General features: G+C 40.5%; 1 protein-coding gene across 2 annotated transcripts in view; it reads right to left on the reverse strand.

Moving 5' to 3' along the window:
• The window catches only part of TLK1 (tousled like kinase 1), a 197,692-nt gene that overhangs the window by 139,149 nt on the left and 43,648 nt on the right, over positions 1-14,895 (reverse strand). The window contains exon 1 of one of the 2 annotated variants that reach the window (XM_086718880.1): positions 10,288-11,000. The exons of the other annotated variant lie outside the window; for it this stretch is intronic. Coding sequence (XP_086575006.1) covers positions 10,288-10,426 — 139 coding nt within the window. The 5' untranslated portion in view covers positions 10,427-11,000. Of the gene's footprint in view, positions 1-10,287; positions 11,001-14,895 lie in introns of those variants that run through there. 2 annotated transcript variants of the gene reach the window in all.

Consider the following 14,895-nt stretch of genomic DNA (forward strand, 5'->3'; position numbering starts at 1 on the left):
TGTTTAAAAGTATAAAACAAAAAGTTTTTAAATAGAGTAAGAGATGCCCAGAAAAAATATAACAAAGCATTTGACAAACTCGATTAGATACATGTTCCTTGTCAGGTTTGCAACCTTTCAATTAAGTGCAAAGCACTGTGTTAATAATATTTAAGCCCAGTACTTCATAGGATGAGTTGAACCTCATCTGCTTCAAAAATACATGCCCATCTCATGCACTGCAGATACATGAACTCAGTACAATCCTTCATACAATATTTGACAACACTCATCAGAAGTCCTAAAATTGTCATATTTTTTGCCCTGACAATTCCACTGAAAACTGTCTTTAAGAAAAAAAAAAAAAGAAGAAAAAAAAAGCTTTTATTCATTATACCACTACATAATAGCCAAAACAATAAAATTTAAATTAAAAATAAATAAAAAGAAAAAAATAACCTAAATAACTACCGTAGTTGTTTTTGTTCACCATAATCCCTTTCTCAGGAGAACTACCACTCAACTAACCTGTGTGATCTTAAGGGGATTATCAATCATGATTTTCTGTGGGTTCCCCAACTCATCCTACCCACAGCAGCTAGTTACCTTGCAGAACTTCATCTCCCAGGTCCCAGTGACTGGTTAAGAAACTGACAATTAGAAACATCAGCATCACGGGTGTAGGGATGGCTCCGTTGGTTGAGCATTCAACTCTTGATTTCAGCTCAGATCATGATCCCAGGGTCATGGGATCAAGCCCCATGTCAGGCTCTGCACTGAGCATGGAGCCTGCTTAAGATTCTCTCCCTCTCTCCTTCTGCCCCTCACGCCCACTCTCTCAATCTCCCTCTCTAAAATTAAAAAAAAAAAAAAAAAAAAAAAGCAGCAACCCAAAACTGACTGACATGTGGACATCAGGAAAGGGAAGCTATCTTTCAATTGTGGTTGCTACTCTAAAAGGTACGTGTCTCGAAGTTCCAAAAAGAGGCTATAAGAATCCAGAAATGGAAACAGAGACTCAATGCCATTATGTGAAATCTTGAATCTAAGCTATTTCCAAAGCCATTCCAGCCTCTTCCACACATACAATTCCCAGTTACATAAACCAATACATTTCTTTTGTTTAATTTACCAGGCATATGTTAAGTTTTTATCACAGGTAAGCAACAGAACCATGACTAAAACACTACCTAAAGAAGAATGCTTAAGTTAGTAAATTATAGTACATTCATCCAATGGAATACTGTTGACAAAATAGGGTAACTGTAAGAGCATGCAATCAGGAGCCTAGTCTGAGTCCTGGCTCTGCTACATGTTCTCTATGCGTTCTTCAGTAAGTTACTTAACCTCTCTGGGCCTCAATTTTCTCATCTGTAAAACAGGGATATAACAGAACTTACTTCGTATGATTGTTACAAGTAAATGAGTTACTATTTACAAAGTACCTAGAATAGGGCCTACCATTAATAAGTATATTAATATTTTAAATAAATGAGGGGCGCCTGGGTGGCTCAGTCGGTTAAGCATCTGACTTCCGCGCAGGTCATGATCTCATGGTTAGTGCATTCAAGCCCTGCATGGGGCTCTGTGCTGAGAGCTCAGAGCCTGGAGCCTGCTTCAGATTCTGTGTCTCCCTCTCTCTCTGCCTCTCCTCTGCTCGAACTCTGTGTGTCTCTCTCAAAAAATAAACATTAAAAAATAAGTAAGTAAGATACATAAGTAAAACAAGTAACATACTAAGTTGACTAAATCATATAATTACCATATTTTTAAAAACGTGTGCACAGAAAAAAGGAAAAACTGTATTTTAAACTATTTATCCAAAGAGAAAAAAAAGTGGAACATGCCTCAGATCTTATGAGAGACAGGAGGAATCTGACTGGCCTCATACAAATCCCTATGACCTTCACAAATGTCACAATATTTTATCATCAGATGGGAAGCACATACACAGTGTCAAGTGTCAATCATAAAATCACACAATGTATCACATTTAAGAAAACTAGTGATACTATTAACAATAAAGCTCAAGAATTTAAATCTAGAAAAAGTTTGTCATTACCTCCAGCTGAATCAGTTTCCAAGGAAGGCACAAAGTTAGGAGTGTGACCAGTGAAGAAGAACAAATGTTATCCCAGAAGTCACTCATATTTGGCTTTGTAATGCATCTTTGTAGAATATACACATTTTTGCTTAAATATGGGTATAACTTGTCTTCTTGGCAGTCCCAACATTTCAGAACTAATAATGAAGCCACAGGAGAAGATTTAAGTTTCAGGGCGCCTGGGCAGCTCAGTGGTTAAGCATCCAACTCGATTTCGGCTCATGTCATGATCACCCAGTTTGTGAGCTCAAGCCCTGTATCAGGCTCTACGCTGAGGGCATGGAACCTGTATGGGATACTCTTTCTCCCTCTTTCTCTGTCCCTCCCCTCTCCCCCCAAAAAAGAAACTTTAAAAGTTAAAAAAAAAAAAAAAAAAAGATTTAAGCTTCATAACCTACCCCCTGGATCAGCTCTGTCTTTCCTCATCATGCTTTGAATTCCTATTAACCTAGTCAAATTCTCTCTCGTTAGATTTACTAAATAATACATATTATCAAGAGATTTTTTTTGTAAGCAATAAAGTAATTAAAACTAAACACTTTAAAAAATGCTTCTTATAGACAAGCCATAGCTTCAAGCCTCTTGCTTCAAGCCTCAAAGCACCTCAACTTTGTTCAGAACCTTATGTACCAGGTTATAAAGCCTCCTGTACTCAGTAGGAAATTCTTTGTTCCAACCCTAATGTTTATTTGTTACGGCTGTGGTGGGCTTATGAGGCCAAATGGGAAGATAAATGGCATTCCAATTTAGATTATTAAACATAAAAATAAGGTTTTTCACTAGTGTACCTCTAACATTTCCCATGAAAGAACTAAACATATCTGAAAAAACGAAATGTAAGATTTGCACAGCTGGCATAACTTTCTAAATTGGGTTGTTTGGTTTGGGATTTATTATATGTGTCATTTTTTAATCTTATCTTCATACGTGTATAAAAACTCATGCAAAGGGGCACTGGGTGGCTCAGTTGGTTGAGCGTCCAACTTCGGCTCAGGTCATGATCTCGCGGTTTGTGAGTCTGAGCCCCGCTTCGGGCTCTGTGCTGACAGCTCAGAGCCTGGAGCCTGCTTCAGATTCTCTCTCTCTCTCTGCCCCTCCCCCACTCACACTCTATCTTTTTTTTCAAAAATAAATAAAACATTAAAAAAAAACTCATGCAAAAAAAAAAAAAAAACTAACACAAGTTTATAGGTAAACTGAATGGGCCTAAAAGATTAGTAAATTAAAATCTGTGAAGGAAAAATAACTAAGAAAGTAACCAAAACCAAATTTCTGTATCTTAGGTAACATATCCTCGTGATATGTTACCTAAAATGTAGACACTACATTAAAATGCAGACTTTGCTCAAATTTCAGCCCTAGCATTCACTGCTGCATCACACAAGTTTCTTCACTTCTCTTGTGCTTCAGTTTCCTCATCTGTAAAATGAGAATGAAAGTTGCATACACCTCACAAAGTTACGAGAATTAAATGAATATATGCAAACAATAAATTGTGGCTATTATTGTTGGTGCTATCCATAATATCACTCTCTAAAATATAACCTAAGAATTACTAACATAAGCATCTTCCTGGGTCTGAAAATATGTGCACCTTAAGATACATAATCACTCAATTTTTAAGAAGACTTAACAGTCTTTCAACAAAACTTTGTGTTGGGTGCCAATACAGAGGACATCCTGGTATGCACTAAGAATACAGAAATGAACAAAACACAATCTCTGAATTCAAGACCTCTCCATCTAGCAGGCAACACAAATAAAACTGTGATATAAGGCAGCACAACGGACGTGCTATTAAATAATGACAATCCTAACTCGGGGGAAACACTCCAGAACCTAGCTACTTCACTTCAGAGTACCACACTGTTATTTATGTAACTAACATTGTTTTTAATATATTCATAACAGTGTTTTAGAAAGTAGATCATTAAAAACAAGATCACTCAGCACACTACTTACCAAGCTCATAAACTTGAAAATTTTTTCCATAATAATGAAGGTGATATCTTCCCTTAACAAACCCAAACATAACCTTGAAAAAGTCACACTGCTTCTTCAAGAAACATCTCTTTCACCAATAAATAAAAGCTACCAAACTTTCCTCCAATAAGTTATATTAGGACAAATGTCAAAAGAGTAATATTTTTGAGCTGGTCAAGACCTCTGAGAGCCTCGAATCCAAACCCCCTCATTTTACAGATGAAAAGAAGCCACAAAGTATAATGGAAAAAGCACTAAGTTGAAAGTCAGAAGAGTGAATTTTGGTCCCAGGTCTCTCACAATAAAAGCCTGGGTAAATTATCTAAGTTTCCTCATCTGTAAAATGAGAGGTTTGGACTCAATTGCTTCCAAGGTCCCTTTCAGCTCTACAATTCTCATTTTATGAAACTGAAGCAGAGAGATAAGCAACTTGCCCAAGGTTACACAGCTAGTTAACGGCAAAGCAGGGACTACACTTGGATTTCAATTACGATCAATGTACTTTCTCATCTGTACCATACTGCTTCTCTTACTTCGTAACACTATTCTTCTAAATTTTTCTTAGATTTTTGGAAATGATTAACAAGCATGAAGCGTTTTATGAAACTAAACGATTTATTCCTATGACTCTTCTATAAAAACAGCTCTAAATCCAACTGCAGCAAGTTCATGAAGTCTCGAGCTGTGTGTCACTTACTACACTTCAGTTGAACTTCAACGAAGTTATGGGAATTTATGCTTAAGTTCCCTAAAATCTAACTTTTCAATCCAACTCATAAAAGAGATTATGTTCCTTATAAAATTAAAATATGAATTGTTACAGGTAATGGTAAGTATTACATGCATAATTCTCTGAATACGAGGAGAATTAAAATTCTTCATTTTACTTTATGTCCTGGTTATATTTAATAGGCATTTTTAAATTCAAGAGTAATCAATTTCAACACTTTTCTTTCATGTATCTTCTTTTCAGACTCTCTAGCTTTAAAACCATTAGAACAGATTAAGCATATTCCTTCTGAAATCACATAAACAATTACAAATAAGACTATAAAGACCGGTGAGAGTTTCTCTTTCAAAATTGAAAATCAGCCCCCACAGTATTCTAAAATTCTGTGCCTGAATATATTACAAACTCTACTAAACTGTATCATAAGCAGCATCTGATTCCCTAAAATGCCCTCAAAGCTTATTATATTTCACAGGGAATTTAGCAAGATTTCAGGAAGACTAATAGCGTTGATTCCAGAAAATACAAGAAAATACTCAGAGGAAAAGCACAATAAAAACACAAAATAAAGTCAACAAGAGTTTCATACCAGTGACTGAAGAGAATATTCAAATCATTCACACACATATAAGTACAGTTTAACTATAGAATTAAGTGATTTTCAAAGAATCACAGAATGTTTATATTTTTAAATTGGATGGGACCTGAAGTCACTTAATCCAATAGCACTCAAAATAAGAATCAACAGAATTTATCTCTGCCTCGCCCAAAAATGTCCCTGTAGACTGCTTTAAATTCTTATTGCTAAATACTTCCAAGAGCAGTTTTTTCCACTGTTGGACAAGTCTAGCGGCTATACAGTTCTTACTAACATCCTTGCCAAAAAATTATACTGAATTCAATCTATGCCTAACTTTCACCTGCTGGTCTACATTCTAGAATAGCAGAATGAATCTACTCACTCTGCTATTTACATTTTTGAAATACAAGACAGCTATCATGCTTCCCACCATTTCAGTGGTCTCTTCTTTGGGCTATAAATGTATAGTCCACAGATTTCTTGTGGGTTCTGGAGACATTTCGGAAATACGGTGTACTTCCATACTGTAGTAACGTTTTAAAAAAACCTGCCACTTGTCAAATTTTGGTGTAATATCAAAGAAGAATAAACACAATTTCTTTAAAAAGACTATTAAAATACATCATCTTTTCTAATTACCTATCTATATGAAGCTGGATTTTCTTCACAATACCTCAATCAAAATAAATCATAACAGACTGAAAGCAGAAGCAAAATGCAGCTGTCTCCTAATAAGCCAGAAATTAAAGTGATGTAAAACTATGAAACAATGCCACCACTCTCACTCAAGTTTTTGTTTTACAATACTTTTTCTTCATTTAAAAACGTTACCAAGTAATCAGTTTACTATTTTTAGATAAGTTAGTACTTTTGAAATTGTTTCTAAAACAGTAAATATTGATAGGCATATCCCACATAAAATCTCCTTAGAGTTCTCAGTAATTTTTAAGACAGCAAAGGGTTCCTGAAACCAAAGAAAGTATTTCCCAAGGGCAGATTCCCAGACCTCTAACTATCCTGGGATGCTCTCTTTTCTCTCTCCTCTAATTCATAAATGTGCCTCTGTAAAGAAGGCACCAACTACATATCTATTCCTAAGCTAAAACCCTTCAACATACAACCCTGTCCTCCAGCTAGTGACTACAAGCAATTAAATGGCCATCTGGTACACCTTTATTTTTAACATCTCCCTACAGGTATTAATCATCCAGAGTCAAATACTTTAATTCTTCTTTCTAAGGGATGCAGTCTGTAAATATGAAAATAAAATGAGCAACAGTTTAATTACACTGTGGTATTATCTTTTTAACCAAACTACTTTCACTGTTTACATAAAAATAAAGCAAATTATTCATATCTAGTAAGATGGAACAGAAAGAAAATCCAAGTCTTCTGTATAATCATTTGATTCTTAGCAATAACTTATTCAAAAGTACCCATGTACTGATAGGCAAGAAAAATTCCATCTGTTCTTCTAGCCAATATGACACTAGGTTCCTAGGCCTCAGTAAAGCAAAACTAACCTTTATTTGGAAATGCACTTAATTTCTTCTCATTTCCTTAACCACAGGATTATTAGAAGATAAAATGGGATAAAGATTGGGGCACCTGGGTGGCTCAGTCAATTAAGCCTCTGACTTTGGCTCAGGTCATGATCTCACGGTTCATGAGTTCGAGCCCCGCACTGGACTCTTTGCTGTCAGCACAGAGTCTGCTTCAGATTCCCTGTCCTCCTACCCCCACCCCTCCCAGCTCATTCTCTCTCTCTCAAAATACATCAATAAACTTTTAAAAAATGGAATAGAGACCACAGGTTTATAAGATCCAACATGAAATCCAGAGTGAAAACTGCTGACACCTCTCAGGGAACTTCAAGACTGATAAAGGAAAAGCCTTGGGGCTCTTAGGAATAGAAGTGGTCTATCCTCTATCACACAAATTACTAAATTCCAACAAATCCCTAATTCTTATAATATTTAAAGGTGTATTTTATTTGTAATCAAGTAAAACTATATTAATATGAGAATAGAGTGAAAAAGGAAAGAAGAAAGCCAAAATATAGAGCATTGAAAACAATCACAGTATAATATTAAATTTGTGGTTTCAAATATATCAAAACTTCAAAATAATCCATTTTTACAGTTCTGACCCATCTTCAAAAACAGCCCATGTTTTTGAACTCCATGAAGGAGTTCCTCACGTAACTTTGTACACATACATCCATGTATCTTTTGAGTTTAAATTTTTCTATTATGTTGCATGAAATTGCTTCAATTCTTCAGAAACAAAGTTTGTTTTCACCTTGATCCATACATCCTTTTCTTTCTTAAATGTTTACTTTTTAGAGACAGAGAAAGAGAGAGAGCAAGAACAGGGGAGGGGCAGAGAGGGAGGGAGACAGAGGATCCCAAGCAGGCTCTGTGCTGACAGCAAGAGCCTTACGTGGGGCTCGAACCCACAAACCGTGAGGTCATGATGTGAACCGAAGTCAGCCACTTAACCGACTGAGCCACCCAGGTGCCCCAGATGCATATATTCAAGTTCTACTAATATTAACGGTTCTTACTAACAGTCACCCTAAGTCCAAAACTCCCTCAACTTACATCAACTTATACAATATACTAACATGTATATCCACAAGAGATGTTAAACGCTTGTTAAAATGAACACTGGGATCTCACTCAAAAGTAAATGTCTCCATCATTATGTCTAAGGTTTCATATATGCAATTCCTATTAGCATTAATGATATCCGAAAGACAATAGCTTCAGAATAAATACATAGAACCCTAGAGAAAATTAACACAGTTTTAACTTACATGCTGGTTGGTCAAAAAGAAATATACCACTGTGGCCACAGAAGTACTTGATGAAATATAAATGTTCACAAAAGCATGTCTTGTTATTTTATTAATAAACAAAAGATTCACTAATTTAGTTTACATAAAAGCCTACTGTAATCCAAACTGCTACAAAGAATTCTAGTTATTTGGAAGCTCAAGCTAAATTATTCTAACCCCTCAGGATTTTCAAACATCAGGAAAATTGCAGAATGACATAGAAGTTTTTTTAACTAGAGTTAAAGTAACCTCAGAAACTCACAATCTAGACTTTGTAGCCCCTAAATTACTAATACTGATAATTGATGTTACAGATGAACAATTCAACACTACGTCTTGGCTCAGTGAAATGGCTCAATACATACTTGAGAAATAAATGAATGATAAAAAGGTATAGCCTTTTAAAAAGACAGTCTTTCCCAAGACCATCATTTACTATCACTCATTACACTATTACTGATAACACTATCATTAAGTATCTTAATGAAACTACAGATAAAAATAAAAGCATACTAAAAGCACCAACTGCTCTATTTACAAAATAGAATTTGGAACATTCATTTACAAATTTTCAAGTGCAAAAAGAAAAATCGCCAGATGCACTAAATTTGAATTAGTCAATAAATAAACTTTTATCTTCTAATAATCAGAACTCAGTGTTGGGGGTAAGGTGGAAAAGGGGAAAATGTCTCTCAATGTACTCAGCATGCTTAATGGATGCCATAAATCAAACCTTTCCATGAATTTTCTGGAGCAAATTCATGCCAATCTTTGAGCCTATTGTCACTTTCACACATGCTCACAGGAACAAGATGACAAAGAATGCTATGCCTGAACCACTAGATTCAGGGCACAAAACACTTGATTAACAATTGTCAAGGCTGGGTAGTAAATATTGACAGATATTTTCAAAATAAATTAACCTCACCAATACCTACATAAACCAAGGCTCCTGGTTTCCTTTAAGGATTCACAAGACTATTGGACTTCCAGACATTTATTGAAAATGTGGTTACAGTCTCCTTGTGTGACACAACTGGGAGTGAACAACCCATTTACCAACTGCTGATGAATACCGCTAAACGTTTTCCCAGACAAAAGAGCGTTAAACGTGATTCCATGCGCATTTCTTCCTCCCCCATAAATGCCTCTTCTTCCAAATTTCATTTTATGTCGTATACTTAAAGTTAAATACAGCAAGTTGAAATCTTGGTCAAAAGCACTCCTGTGTCTTTACTAGCTGTGTAACTGCTACATCTGGTGGCAGCACACTTGCATGCAAGAAACCAGAAAACTTAGAAAACAATTGTAACCGATTTGGTGCGTGTTTGCAGTAACCTTTACGCCGATATTTCCCACAAAAACCCACGACCCTGTCAGGGAACAGTAGCCTACTTGCACAAGAGAGATAACGCACCAACACGCAGTGGGTGATGGCGAAGGAGAGAAAGTTGCAACCATCTGGAGAGGGTGGTTTCAAAAGCCTGCCCACGAGTCAGTCTGCCGTTTAAATTGCTCTAAGGGGCCAGGCAGGGGATCAAAGTCGTCTCTGATAATTTAAGCGACTCTCCCCCAAAGGGCAGGGACCCTGCTAGCGAGGGGCATCCTCCAGGTCCCGGGCTGCAAAGCTCGCAGAGCGGGGACCGCCTCTATGGGAGGAGTGCGAGAGGGAAGGGGAGGGGGCTCGAGGATGAATGCTTCAACGGGAGGGAAAACCCACCAGAGACCGGAGGCCAGGAGGTTAAGAGTACTGAGTGTACTAGCAAATGGAGCAGAAAGGGGCTGGCGTCCGGGGGGAGGCTTCCCACCCTAGCAGCACGGGCTCTTAGGAACCCCATGCGAGTCTGCGCGCCTCGCCCCGTCCCCTCCAGCGCGCACCCCCTCGTCCGTCTCCGCCGCCACCCGCGAACCACCACCCACAGCCAACGCACTACCTCCCCGGAGCCGGGCGGCCTCGCGTCCACCTCGTCACCATCCCCCACCCCGGGGTCGGCGGAGGAGACCCGGGGGGCGCGGGGGCCGCGGCGCGAGAGACGAGGCCCGCGAGCGGGCGCGGGCGCGACGGCGCTTACCTTCCCTGGGCCTCCCGGATGGCGGCGTGTGATTCAGCAGGGACCTGGCCGCCGCCGCCGAGCCCGGGGTTGGAGACGTGGAGAGCTGGGACCAAGATGGCGGCCCCTCCAAACTTCCACTGCTACTTTGGACACTCATCAAGCTACTTTCTGGGAACCCGACTCCCCCCCTGCGACGGCAGCGGCGGCAACGGCACCGGCACCCGCCTCCGTCATGGCGGGGGCCGCGCTGAGGGCGAGCGAGGGAGCGAGGGCAGGGAGGGGAGAGTCAAGGGGATGGGGGAGGAAACCGAGAAGGGGGGAGGTAGGAAGGGAAGAGGTGAGGGGAGGAGAGGGGACGGGGAGGAGGAAAAGGGGGAGAAGCGAGGGAGCAGGCGGGCGCGCCGGGGAAGAGGCGGAGGGAAGGAGCGCGGCGGCGGAGGCGTCGAGGGGGCGCCCGGCGGAGTGCAGGCGGAGCGCGGGCTGCGCCGGCCGAGGAGACTTCCGCGAGCGGAACCTGCCGGCACCTCTGCAGTGCGTCGGCCCCCGGCGTCGCCTGGGTGGCGGCGGCGGCGGGCGGTGGGTGGCGGCTGAGGCGGCGGGGTAACCTCTGCATCAGTTACAGGCGGCGGCGGCGTCACGCGCCGCCTGTGCAAACACTATCGCGAGGCTCCTGTGCCTCCGGTAGCGGCGGCGGCGGCGGCGGCGGCCGCGGGAGCAGGCATGGGGGAGGGACCTGCCAGGGGTTGGGGGCGGGGGGGGGGGTGGAGAGGGAGCGAGCGCGTGAGGGAGGAGACGCGGGTGCCGGGCGCCCCTGGCGCACCCGCGGATCTCAGCGCGGCGCGGGAGCCCCGGGCCGGCTGACTCGAGAGCGCGGGGGCGGCCTCCCCGCGCCGGCCGGAGGGAGGCGCACCCCGCACGCTCCCCCGCCGGCACTGGCTCCCGCTCCGTTGCCACCTGACTCCCCCTCCCTCCCGCGGAAGCGCGCCTGGCTCCCGACCCACACCCAGCCTGGGGAGAAATGCTTCTGCTCTCGCTGGGCTGTCCTTCTCAGGAGTTCGATGTGATCATTTCTCAAAATGGAACTGAAAAGTTAAGAGTTGCTTCTTTCTTTCCCCTTTGTAGTGTGCGAAAAAACCTGCGTGCGTCTCCCCGTCTGCAGAATTGTAGTGATTACCGAATAGAAGAGCTACGAAAATAAGTTGGGGGCGGGGGAGGGCGAAAATAAAACTTTATGAATGTTTTCTAAAAAGAATCTTTACCGGTGTTGTGCACTCTATGTGTGGTGTACAGTTCTTTGTTTTAAGACAGTAAGTGGATAATCTGGATAGAAAAAAACTTGATTAATGAATTCACATATTTAGGGAAACTATCCAGTGCTCATCTTGTAGGAGAGTATGGTTTCTAGAAAGTTCCAACTTGTTTTCATGCCGCCGCTGAGTTACGGCTAGAAAATCCCAAAGCAAGTTACAGCATTTCCCAAAATGTATAGATACAGTGTAGCCTTCTCCATACCTTCCCACCCACACACACAGAAGACACACCACGGATTGGGCATCTTGTACATAAAGTAGCTGTGTAATAGCTCAGGAAAAACAACAAGGTTATTGCTCCCTTTAAGAAACCAAATTGACTAGAACACTAAAAAGATTATGATATAAAGCAACTGTACAGGCATGAGGAAATGGTATGATTACCAGGGGGACAAAAATGTCATTTCTATTTTTTATTTTTATGACTTTGCATTTCTCATAGTAATGTTATGTTCAGATAAACTATCATACTAGAATAGAGCCTTGGTTGTCAGTTATCACCAGAAGTAATTTTAGTTTTCTTATATTTCAGATTCTTCAGTGAGTTCTTAGTCATGTTCTGCATTTCAGACTTAAGAGGTGGATCTCACAAATTAAACAACTTTTTGAAGTATAGCTGATGTACAATAAACTGCACATATTTAAAGTATACAGTCTAGGTTTTGATGTGTATACAACCGTGAAACCATTTCTATAATCAAGATAATGAATATATCCATCAGTCTCCAAAGTTTCCTCTACCTTTGATACTCCTTTTGTACTCCCAACTGCATCCCCAAGTCACCACAGATCTGCTGTCACTTAGTTTGCATTTTCCAGAATTTTGGATAAATGGAATCATATAGTTTGTACTCATCCAGCTTCTTTTTCTCAACATAATTGAGTTTACTCTACATTGTTGCACTTAATATTTTTGTGTTGTTGCCAGAGTAGCCCATTGTATGAATAGAACCCTGTTTATCCATTAACCTGTTAATGAACATTGGGATTGTTTCCACATTGAGACCATTACAAATAATGCTACTATGATCATTGGTTTGTGTAGAAGTCTGTGTGTGGACATATGTTTTCCTTTTTCTTGGATATGTATCTAGGACCTTACCATTATTAGACTTTTATACCAAAGTACATGCACTCTAAGGGGGAAACAGAGTTCCTGTAAGGACATGTAGGTAAATATATGCTCTTTCTGTAATTTAAGAGTAAGCTTGGGGCACTAGGGTGACTCAGTCGGGTAAGTGCCTGACTCTTGATTTTGGCTTAAGTCATGATGGCAGGATCGTGAGATGGAGCCCCACATGGGGCTCTGCACTAGGTGTGGAGGCTGCTTAAGATTCTCTCTCTTCCTCTTCCCCTACCCCTCCCCACCCAGCTCATGCTTTCTCCCTCTCTCTCTCAAAAAAAAAAAAAAAAAAAAAAAAAAAAGCTTAGTCAGCTGAGTATGATGAAAAGAGAATAGGACAGAGGAAGTCAAGATACTTGGGTATTAGTCTCAGCAGATAACAATCCCTCTTGATTTAATTTCCTCACCTGTGAAAAAGGTTAGCGCCACTAGGTGGTCTCTAAATCTCCTACCAATGCCAAGACTTCTTACAGAGCTTAGCTCCTCTCCTGTAGTAAACACAACCCAACCAAAGAGATTTGATGGTGGGTTATCTTCCAACCTTCTCCACAGCTTCCAGTTATCTTTATACCAACCTAGGTTACATTTTATGCTGACCTGCTCCTTTTATTTTAAATGGTAAATAGAGGATCACAGCATATACATAATTCAATGTAGATATATTGTTACAAGCGCTGCCTAGGAAGGACAATAAAATGATTGATTCCTGCATTCCTGTAGTTTACATTAAAGATGATCAACGCTAACTTACTTGTAAAGAGGCTGCTGCCAGCGGTAGAGTTAACTAAACCGTGGCGTAGCCTGAAAATGGAATATCATGTCATCATTTAAAATCAGATTTTGAAAGAATACTGAAAAAGATGATAAAATTTTCACACTGTAGTAAGTGAAAAGGTGGGTATGATTCCAGTTTGTAAGTATGCATAACAAATGACTGCAAGGGTGCACCCCAAATAGTTCCTAATTGCTAGTCTCGGATTGTGACATTAGATAATTATTCTTTCTCCTTTATGATTTCCAAATTTGGTACAATAAATCATTTTATTTTTTTAAGTAAAGCATAAAAATTATACAAATAGATGGTTTTATAAAATGATTATGATAATGAAAACGTAGAGGGTGAGTAGAGGCTCCCCTGCATCTTGCACATCAGCTAGTACAGAGGCATTCAAAAATTATTTGATAGAGATAGATAGGATGGCTAGAGTGACAATTTACACAATAGGAAAAGGTACAGAAAAGTCAGGAAAGTCCAGATTTGGACAGAAAGGAACGCCTGCCACTCTGGGGATGGAGAAATCTCTGGAAAAGCAAGAAAGGATCATTGAAAGGGGAGTTTTGGCAAGCTTCCTTGGGAAAATATGCCCAGAGGGAAAGCCAGCATGAGAACACAGGAGTGAACTGAATAAGTGAGAAGGCAGTAAACCTGCCTAGAAAGAATCAGGATGAGCTGGGGAAAGTGTTCTTTCTGTGAATTGAGTGCTCCATGAAGCCAGACTCAAAGCTTTAGTACAGTGCCTGGCACAGACACTCTGTCAACATTTATGGGATAAATGAATGATGAGGATTAGCCGGGATACAAGTGAGGGAGCAATGCAGGAGGGTCTCCTGATAGGTCATATACCAAAGGGGATATCTTAGCTCCCATCTATATACTAATCATAATTTAGAACTACATTTATTAGACTCTATATGCCATAGTAAAAATAGTTACAAAGCAGACAAGACTATAGATATAATAAATGCATTTTATATTTATTATTTGATCCCTTCCAAAGTTGAGGAAATACTTAATGCCCAAGTTCCTTTTCCCCAAACCAACCAGAAAAGAGCCTACAGAATGGAAAAAGTGCCCTGAGTATTCCCCATACAGTGTGGTGTCGGAGCCCGTTCATATTGCCCAGAGAACAGATTGGGTACATCTCTCCCCAACTCAGAGTTCAGTGATGTCACACTGGTAGCTTGAAGTCAGCCATGGTAAAGAGTATTTACAACCCCAAAGGCATCTAAGGCTACAAATCAGGGCTTCCTCACTAGCATACCGCTGCTCCCATAGTGCATACATCATTTCTTTACTGTTCTGTTTCCCCACCTTGGCTAAAAGCCTAGAGAGGACAAGGACCTTGTCTTTCATGTTTACAGTTATAGTCCCAGCATCTAGCACCTGCCTGGCATTGAGTTGATGCCGTATGC

Source organism: Puma concolor, chromosome C1 (assembly GCF_028749965.1).
Source record: "Puma concolor isolate L17-30 chromosome C1, mPumCon1.1.hap2, whole genome shotgun sequence".
NCBI classification, from domain to species: domain Eukaryota; kingdom Metazoa; phylum Chordata; class Mammalia; order Carnivora; family Felidae; genus Puma; species Puma concolor.